The sequence below is a fragment of the Salmo salar genome, chromosome 16 (genome assembly GCF_965601325.2).
Source record: "Salmo salar chromosome 16, fSalSal1, whole genome shotgun sequence".
NCBI classification, from domain to species: Eukaryota; Metazoa; Chordata; class Actinopteri; order Salmoniformes; family Salmonidae; genus Salmo; species Salmo salar.
Window position 1 is genome coordinate 52,760,735 of NC_138306.1, and position 10,587 is coordinate 52,771,321.

Here is a 10,587-nt window from a genome sequence, read left to right on the forward strand (position 1 = left end):
TCAACATCTTGTAGAGTCCATGCCCCAACGAATTGAGGGCAAAAGGCGGGGTGCAACTCAATATTAGGAAAGTGTTTCTAATGTTTGGTACACTCAGTATATATAAGTTAGAAGTCATAATTACAGGGGTAAGATGAAGTGGCTCCTTTGCACTGATCTAAGGTCTGGTTTGTGTTTTTACTGCTAATGGTAAAGGTTAGGATTTGGTGAGAGTAAGCAGATCCTAGATCTGTGCCAAAGGGCAATTTCTATCCAGAGACAAATCAAAGGTCCATTCTATTTAAACTTGTGATCTACCACCATCTCGTGGCTCAAACTTGTAACAACATTTTGTAATTCATGTACTGCAGTGAGTTTTGTTCTATCATATTGAACACTAATCTGGGTGCAGATTAAATTGAACACTAATCTGGGTGCAGATTAAATTGTTAACAGAAATCTAATATGTATTTCAATGAACCCAAAGGGTATATGGCCTCTTCTTCTACTACTATACGGCCTGCTGTACTCTGCTGTGCTCTACTGTGCTGTACACCACTGGGTATACAGACTCTTCTGCTACTGTTAGCGAACACCAGACAGGTCGAGGCGATTACATGGGGAAAAGGTTTATGACTGTAAGGGTGTTTGGTACAAAGGCAACACTACATTGGGCCACATTTCAGCTCTATCCCAGGTCAACCATACAATACTATATATTTCCACTCTAGTCAACCAGCAAGAGGGAGAGACAGACAGAAGGTCTGGCTTTGACTCTGTCAATGATGGGATGTGTAAGTAAGGAGCAAGGAACAGAACTAAACATGATTCTGATGGTTAAACTTGTACTTTGATACATAACCACTCTCCTCTGTTAGCAAATCTTCCACAAATCTTTGTGTAACAGAGTGAGTTCTGTCCCTGTCCGGCTCTGGACATGTTCCCAGGAACCTCTGTACAACAACACTTCACACTCACGAAGCAGTGTTCTTACTAACCAATCACTCTACCATAACCATGGTCTTTGTTGAGCAAGGGCAACATTACTTTAAGTCTCAAGCAGGGTGACCTCACCATACTATATATCACCACACTATATATCACCATACTAGTGGCTTGCAAAATTATTCTTCCCCCCTACACCCCCCCCCCCCTTTTTTTTCTATTTTCTTGCCTTACAACCTGGAATTAAAATGGATTTTGGGGGGGTTTGTATCATTTGATTTACACAACATGCCTACCACTTTGAAGATGCAAAATATTTTTTATTGTGAAACAAACAAGAAATAAGACAAAAAAACTGAACTTGAGCATGCATAACTATTCACCCCCCCAAAGTCAATACTTTGTAGAGCCACCTTTTGCAGCAATTCCAGCTGCAAGTCTCTTGGGGTATGTCTCTATAAGCTTGGCACATCTAGCAAATGGGATTTTTTTCCCATTCTTCAAGGCAAAACTGCTCTAGCCCCTTCAAGTTGGATGGGTTCCGCTGGTGTACAGCAATCTTTAAGTCATACCACAGATTCTCAATTGGATGGAAGTCTGGGCTTTGACTAGTCCATTCCAAGATATCTAAATGTTTCCCCTTAAGCCACTTGAGTGTTGCTTTAGTAGCATGCTTAGGGTCATTGTCCTGCTGGAAGGTGAACCTCAGTCCCAGTCTCAAATCTCTGGAAGACAAACAGGCTTACCTCAAGAATTTCCCTGTATTTAGCGCCATCCATCATTCCTTCAATTCTGACCAGTTTCCCAGTCCCTGCTGATGAAAAACATCTCCACAGCATGACGCTGCCACCACCATGTTTCACTGTGGGGATGGTGTTCTTGGGGTGATGAGAGGTGTTGGGTTTGCGACAGACATAGTGTTTTCCTTGATGGCAAAAATGCTCAATTTTAGTCTCACCTGACCAGAGTACCTTCTTCCATATGTTTGGGGAGTCTCCCACATGCCTTTTGGCGAACACCAAACATGTTTGCTTTTTTTTTTCTGGCCACTCTTCCGTAGAGCCCAGCTCTGTGGAGTGTACGGCTGAAAGTGGTCCTATGGACAGATACTCCAATCTCCGCTGTGGAGCTTTGCAGCTCCTTCAGGGTTATCTTTGGTCTCTTTGTTGACTCTCTGATTAATGCCCGCTTTGCATGGTCCGTGAGTTTTGGTGGGCGGCCCTCTCTTGGCAGGTTTGTTGTGGTGCCATATTCTTTCAATTTTTTAATAATGGGTTTATTGGTGCTCCATGGGATGTTCAAAGTTTCAGATATATTTATAACCCAACCCTGATCTGTACTTCTCCACAAAGTTGTCCCTGACCTGTTTGGAGAGCTCCTTGGTCTTCATTGTGCCACTTGCTTGGTGATGCCCCTTGCTTAGTGGTGTTGCAGACTCTGGGGCCTTTCAGAACAGGTGTATTTATACTGAGATCATGTGACAGATCATGTGACACTTAAATAAAGTCCACCTGTGTGCAATCTAACTAATTATGTGACTTCTGAAGGTAATTGGTTGCACCAGATCTTATTTTGGGGCTTCATGGCAAAGGGGGTGAATACATATGCACGCACCACTTTTCTGTTTTTTATTTAGTCAACTTTTTTGAAACAAGTTATTTTGTTCATTTCACTTCACCAATTTGGACAATTTTGTGTATGTCCATTACATGAAATCCAAATAAAAATCCTTTTAATTACAGATTGTAATGCAACAAAATAGGAAAAACGCCAAGCGGGTGAATACTTTTGCAAGGCACTGTATATACCACCATACTATATCACCATACTATATATCACCATACTATATATCACCATATTAAACTCAGCAAAAAAAGAAACGTCCTCTCACTGTCAACTGCGTTTATTTTCAGCAAGCTTAACATGTGTAAATATTTGTATGAACATAACAAGATTCAACAACTGAGGCATAAACTGAACAAGTTCCACATACATGTGACTAACAGAAATTGAATAATGTGTCCCTTAAAAAGGGGGGGGGGGTCAAAATCAAAAGTAACAGCCAGTATCTGGTGTGGCCACCAGCTGCATTAAGTACTGCAGTGCATCTCCTCCTCATGGACTGCACCAGATTTGCCAGTTCTTGCTGTGAGATGTTACCCCACTCTTCAACCAAGGCACATGCAAGTTCCCAGACATTTCTGGGGGTAATGGCCCTAGCCCTCACCCTCTGATCGAACAGGTCCCAGACGTGCTCAATGGGATTGAGATCCGGGCTCTTCGCTGGCCATGGCAGAACACTGACATTCCTGTCTTGCAGGAAATCATGCACAGAATGAGCAGTATGGCTGGTGGCATTGTCATGCTGGAGGGTCATGTCAGGATGAGCCTGCAGGAAGGGTACCACATGAGGGAGGAGGATGTCTTCCCTGTAATGCATAGCGTTGAGATTGCCTGCAATGACAACAAGCTCAGTCTGATGATGCTGTGACACACTGCCCCAGACCATGATGGACCCTCCACCTCCAAATCGATCCCGCTCCAGAGTACAGGCCACGGTGTAACGCTCATTCCTTCAACAATAAACGCAAATCCGACCATCACCCCTGGTGAGACAAAACCGCGACTCGTCAGAGAAGAGCATTTTTTGCCAGGCCTGTCTGGTCCAGTGACGGTGGGTTTGTGCCTATAGGCGACATTGTTGCCAGTGATGTCTGGTGAGGACCTGCCTTACAACAGGCCTACAAGCCCTCAGTCCAACCTCTCTCAGCCTATTGCAGGCTGATGAGCACTGATGGAGGGATTGTGCGTTCCTGGTGTAACTCGGACAGTTGTTGTTGCAATCCTGTACCTGTCCCGCAGGTGTTACGTTCGGATGTACCAATCAGCTGTCCATCCTGTCTCCCTGTAGCGCTGTCTTAGGCATTGCAATTTATTGCCCTGGCCACATCTGCAGTCCTCATGTCTCCTTGCAGCATGCCCAAGGCACGTTCACGCAGATGAGCAGGGACCCTGGGCATCTTTCTTTTGTTGTTTTTCAGAGTCAGTAGAAAGGCCTCTTTAGCATCCTAAGTTTTCATAACTGTGACCTTAATTGCCTACCGTCTGTAAGCTGTTAGTGTCTTAACGACCATTCCACAGGTGCATGTTCATTAATTGTTTACGGTTCGTTGAAGAAGTATGGGAATCAGTGTTTAAACCCTTTAAAATGAAGATCTGTGAAGTTATTTAGATTTTCACAAATTATCTTTGAAAGACAGGGTCCTGAAAAAGGGACATTTCTTTTTTTTGCTAAGTTTATATATCACCATACTATATATCACCACACTATATATCACCACACTATATATCACCACACTATATATCACCACACTATATACCACCATACTATATACCACCATACTATATATCACCACACTATATATCACCACACTATATATCACCATACTATATATCACCATACTATATATCACCATACTATATATCACCATACTATATATCACCACACTATATATCACCACACTATATATCACCACACTATATATCACCACACTATATATCACCACACTATATATCACCACACTATATACCACCATACTATATATCACCACACTATATATCACCACACTATATATCACCACACTATATATCACCATACTATATATCACCATACTATATATCACCATACTATATCACCTGTGGTATCCCAGGAGGTCTACCCCAGGGGATGGTAATAGAGGGGAGGTACGCGAGGCGATGTTGGCTCCCTCTGCTGGGAATACAGAGCTGGGCACCCCGACACAGACAGCTCTCAGTGGAGGTAATTAGAGGAAAGTGCCAACCAGCCGTGGAGGCCAAATAAAAGGAGCATGTTGGCACACCACGAGGGAGAACGGGAGAGACCGACACCAAGTGAAAGGAGAGAAGAAGGACCGAGCCACACCTCAGTGATTTTCTTTGTTAAGTTTATTTTCTGTCTTAGCAAAGTTGTTGTTGCAGACTAAAGCCTCCCACGCTCTGTGTCAATCGCTGCACGCTCAACCCAACACCCCACGGATTACCACACTATATATCACCACACTATATATCACCATACTATATATCACCATACTATATACCACCACACTATATATCACCACACTATATATCACCACACTATATATCACCACACTATACATCACCATACTATATATCACCACACTATATATCACCATACTATATACCACCACACTATATATCATCATACTATATATCACCACACTATATATCACCATACTATATATCACCACACTATATATCACCATACTATAAACCACCACACTATATCACCACACTATATATCACCACACTATATATCACCATACTATATATCACCACACTATATATCACCACACTATATTACCACACTATATTACCACACTATATATCACCATACTATATATCACCACACTATATATCACCACACTATATTACCACACTATATTACCACACTATATACCACCATACTATATATCACCACACTATATATATCACCATACTATATATCATCATACTATATATCACCATACTATATATCACCACACTATATATCACCACACTACATATAACCATACTATATATCACCACACTATATATCATCACGCTATATATCACCATACTATATATCACCACACTATATATAACCACACTATATATCATCATACTATATCACTATACTATATATCACCACACTATATATCACCATACTATATACCACCACACTATATATCACCACACTATATCATCACACTATATATCACCATACTATATATCACCACACTATATATCACCACACTATATATCATTATACTATATATATCCATACTACATATCACCACACTATATATCATTATACTATATATCACCATACTATATATCACCACACTATATATCACCATACTATATATCACCATACTATATATCACCACACTATATATCATTATACTATATATCACCATACTATATATCACCACACTATATATCATTATACTATATATCACCATACTATATATCACCACACTATATATCACCACACTATATATCACCTCACTATATTTCACCACACTATATATCACCACACTATATATCACCACACTATATTTCACCATACAATTTATCACCATACTATATACCACCACACTATATATCACCACACTATATATCACCATACTATATATCACCATACTATATATCACCACACTATATATCATCACACTATATATCACCACACTATATATCACCATTCTATATACCACCACACTATATCACCACACTATATCACCATACTATATATCACCATACTATATATCACCCCACTATATATCACCATACTATATATCACCACACTATATATCACCATACTATATATCACCATACTATATATCACCACACTATATCACCATAATATATATAACCACACTATATATCACCATACTATATATCACCATACTATATATCACCCCACTATATATCACCATACTATATATCACCATACTATATATCACCACATTATATATCACCATACTATATATCACACCACTATATATCACACCACTATATATCACCATACTATATATCACACCACTATATATCACCACACTATATATCACCACACTATATATCACACCACTATATATCACCACACTATATATCACCACACTATATATCACCACACTATATATCACCATACTATATATCACCACACTATATATCACCACACTATATATCACACCACTATATATCACCATACTATATATCACCACACTATATCACCATACTATATATCACCATACTATATATCACCCCACTATATATCACCATACTATATATCACCACACTATATATCACCATACTATATATCACCATACTATATATCACCACACTATATCACCATAATATATATAACCACACTATATATCACCATACTATATATCACCATACTATATATCACCCCACTATATATCACCATACTATATATCACCATACTATATATCACCACACTATATATCACCATACTATATATCACACCACTATATATCACACCACTATATATCACCATACTATATATCACACCACTATATATCACCACACTATATATCACCACACTATATATCACCACACTATATATCACACCACTATATATCACCACAGTATATATCACCACACTATATATCACCACACTATATATCACCATACTATATATCACCACACTATATATCACCACACTATATATCACACCACTATATATCACCACACTATATATCACCACACTATATATCACACCACTATATATCACCTCACTATATATCACCACACTATATATCTCCATACTATATCACCACTCTATATAACACCACACTATATATCACCATACTATATATCTCCACACTATATATCACCATACTATATATCACCACACTATATACCACCATACTATATATCATCACACTATATATCACCAATACTATATATCCCCACACTATATATCACCATACTATATATCACCATACTATATATCACCACACTATATATCACCACACTATATCTGAAACACTTTATGTAAATGATAATATGAAGCTGTTTCAAGCAATAGCCAGCACACTCTTATATGCATTTTCAAGCACGGGTAGAAAAAACTAGGTGTCCGGCTGGTACCTTTAGCAGGCAGCAGATGGCACTGCTAGGGGTGATGCCAACGTCTGTCAGGACCCAGTTGTCCAGAAGGATGGCACCAGCATAGCTCAGTTCCAGGAAGTGCCTCACCTGCTTGTCGTCTGACAGTTGCACGTGGAAGTAATCCTGCCAGAGGAAGAAGATTGGAAACACAGAGAGCCGTAATGGAGTGTCACATACATTCAGAGTGAGAGGGCTCAACACTGATGGAGCCGTGTTCCACCCAGACAGATGTCAATGGATGATTTACCATACAAAGAGAGACACAATTGTAAAAGTGTCCAATTAAGAAATAAGGCCCAAGGAGGTGTGGTATATGGCCAATATACCACAGCTAAGGGCTGTTCTTAGGCACAACGCAACGCAGAGGTATATTGGCCATATACCACAAACTCCCAAGGTCACTTATTTTTTTTACCCAATTTCATGGTATCCAATTGGTAGTTACAGTCTTGTCCCATCGCTACAACTCCCATATGGACTTGGGAGAGTCGAGGGCCAAGAGCCATGCATCCTCCGAAACACAACCCAGCCAAGCCACACTGCTTCATGACACAATGCCCGCTTAACCTTGAAGCCAGCCGTACCAATGTGTCAGAGGAAACACCGTACATCTGGCGACCATGTCAGTGTGCATTGCACCCGCCCGCCACAGGAGTCGCTAGTGCATGATGGGACAAGGACATCCCTGCCGGCCAAACCCTCCCCTAACCTAGATGACACTGGGCCAATTGTGCACCGCCCCATGGGTCTCCCGGTTGCGGCCGGCTGCGACAGAGACCAGAACCAGGATCTCTAGTGGCACAGCTAGTACTACGATGCAGTGCCTTAGACCACTGCGCCACTCGGGAAGCCCGAGGTGCCTTATTGCTATTATAACCTGGTTACCAATGTAATTAGAGCAGTAAAAATGTATGTTTTGTCATACCTGTGAAATACCACGGCTGTCAGCCAATCAGCATTCGGGGCTCGAACCAGCCAGTTTATAATAGTAAAATAGACAACAAAATCTACATAAACATTGTTGATTATCATCATTTCAATCCCATCACATAACCATGTCTCCTACTGTAAGTACTATCACCTCATCACATAACCATGTCTCCTACTGTAAGTACTATCACCTCATCACATAACCATGTCTCCTACGGTAAGAACTATCACCTCATCACATAACTATGTCTCCTACTGTAAGTATTATCACCTCATCACATAACCATGTCTCCTACTGTAAGTACTATCACCTCATCACATAACCATGTCTCCTACTGTAAGTACTATCACCTCATCACATAACCATGTCTCCTACTGTAAGTACTATCACCTCATCACATAACTATGTCTCCTACTGTAAGTACTATCACCTCATCACATAACCATGTCTCCTAATGTAAGTACTATCACCTCCTCACATAACCATGTCTCCTAATGTAAGTACTATCACCTCATCACATAACCATGTCTCCTACTGTAAGTACTATCACCTCATCACATAACCATATCTCCTACTGTAAGAACTATCACCTCATCACATAACCATGTCTCCTACTGTAAGTATTATCACCTCATCACATAACCATGTCTCCTACTGTAAGTACTATCACCTCATCACATAACCATGTCTCCTACTGTAAGTACTATCACCTCATCACATAACCATGTCTCCTACGGTAAGAACTATCACCTCATCACATAACCATGTCTCCTACTGTAAGTACTATCACCTCATCACATAACCATGTCTCCTAATGTAAGTACTATCACCTCATCACATAACCATGTCTCCTACTGTAAGTACTATCACCTCATCACATAACCATATCTCCTACTGTAAGAACTATCACCTCATCACATAACCATGTCTCCTACTGTAAGTATTATCACCTCATCACATAACCATGTCTCCTACTGTAAGTACTATCACCTCATCACATAACCATGTCTCCTACTGTAAGTACTATCACCTCATCACATAACCATGTCTCCTACGGTAAGAACTATCACCTCATCACATAACCATGTCTCCTACTGTAAGTACTATCACCTCATCACATAACCATGTCTCCTACTGTAAGTATTATCACCTCATCACATAACCATGTCTCCTACTGTAAGTACTACTCACATACTTTTCTTGAAACCAGCCAAATGAACAAATTGTTTCTTAGAATCATCTTCATTTCCCATAGCTGTTCAGTGTACAAACAGAGAGAGGGGAGTAACACTGCTATATTACCAGGTGACTACAGTACTTAACAAGGATCTCTTTTAGAGGTTTAATTACCTTTACCATCAGTTTTACGCTCCCCACGGTCTGGTCAGGAGAGACGTCAAAAGGCTCGCAGGAACCATCGAAGGCGATGAAGACCCTCATGGCAGGATGCCCCTCTGCCCCTCTCCACCGCTCTAACCACAGAGTGCAGTGTGTGTGGAGTGTTGAAGTTTGTATCTAGGGTTTGTCTGAAGAGACCATTCTGGGGAGGGCCAGGGAGAGAAGGGAGACAGGGTGGCATTTGGTGGGTCTAAGGAAGTGCCAGGGAGGGAAGGGAGACTGGGACGTTTGGTGGATCTAAGGAAGCCTCTCTGCAAGGGGGAAGAGGCGGGGGGGGGGGGGGGGGGGGGGGCGACATAGAGAAGGGTATGAGGGATGGTGTTGTGTTCACGAGAGAAAGTGACAACACACACAAACACACACACACGCACACACATAGAGAGAGAGAAGAACAAAAGACAAGTTATACCTTTGAAGGGCACACAGAAACATGTGTCTACTTGGCCACTGATAAGCACAAAGATAGTAAACATAAAACTATGGGTCATGTGGCAATGTGATAATACAGAAATAGTAAGTCCCAAATGATCCCTGGTCAAAAGTAGTGCCTTACATACGGAATAGGGTGTAAAGTACTTAAGAAAAAAGACTATAAAGTACAACTTAAGTAGTTTTTTGGG

The 10,587-nt window shown here is 40.7% G+C and overlaps 1 protein-coding gene across 1 annotated transcript in view; it reads right to left on the bottom strand.

The window, feature by feature from the left end:
* The window catches only part of LOC106574125 (protein ANKUB1), a 16,260-nt gene extending 6,052 nt beyond the window's left edge, over positions 1-10,208 (bottom strand). Inside the window, exons 1-2 of the mRNA XM_045697399.2 lie at positions 9,920-10,208; positions 7,618-7,761 (exon numbers count right to left, since the gene is read on the bottom strand). Of these exons, the coding sequence (XP_045553355.1) occupies positions 7,618-7,761; positions 9,920-10,009 (234 nt within the window). The 5' untranslated portion in view covers positions 10,010-10,208. The remainder of the gene's footprint in view (positions 1-7,617; positions 7,762-9,919) is intronic.
* Positions 10,209-10,587: the final 379 nt, after the last annotated feature.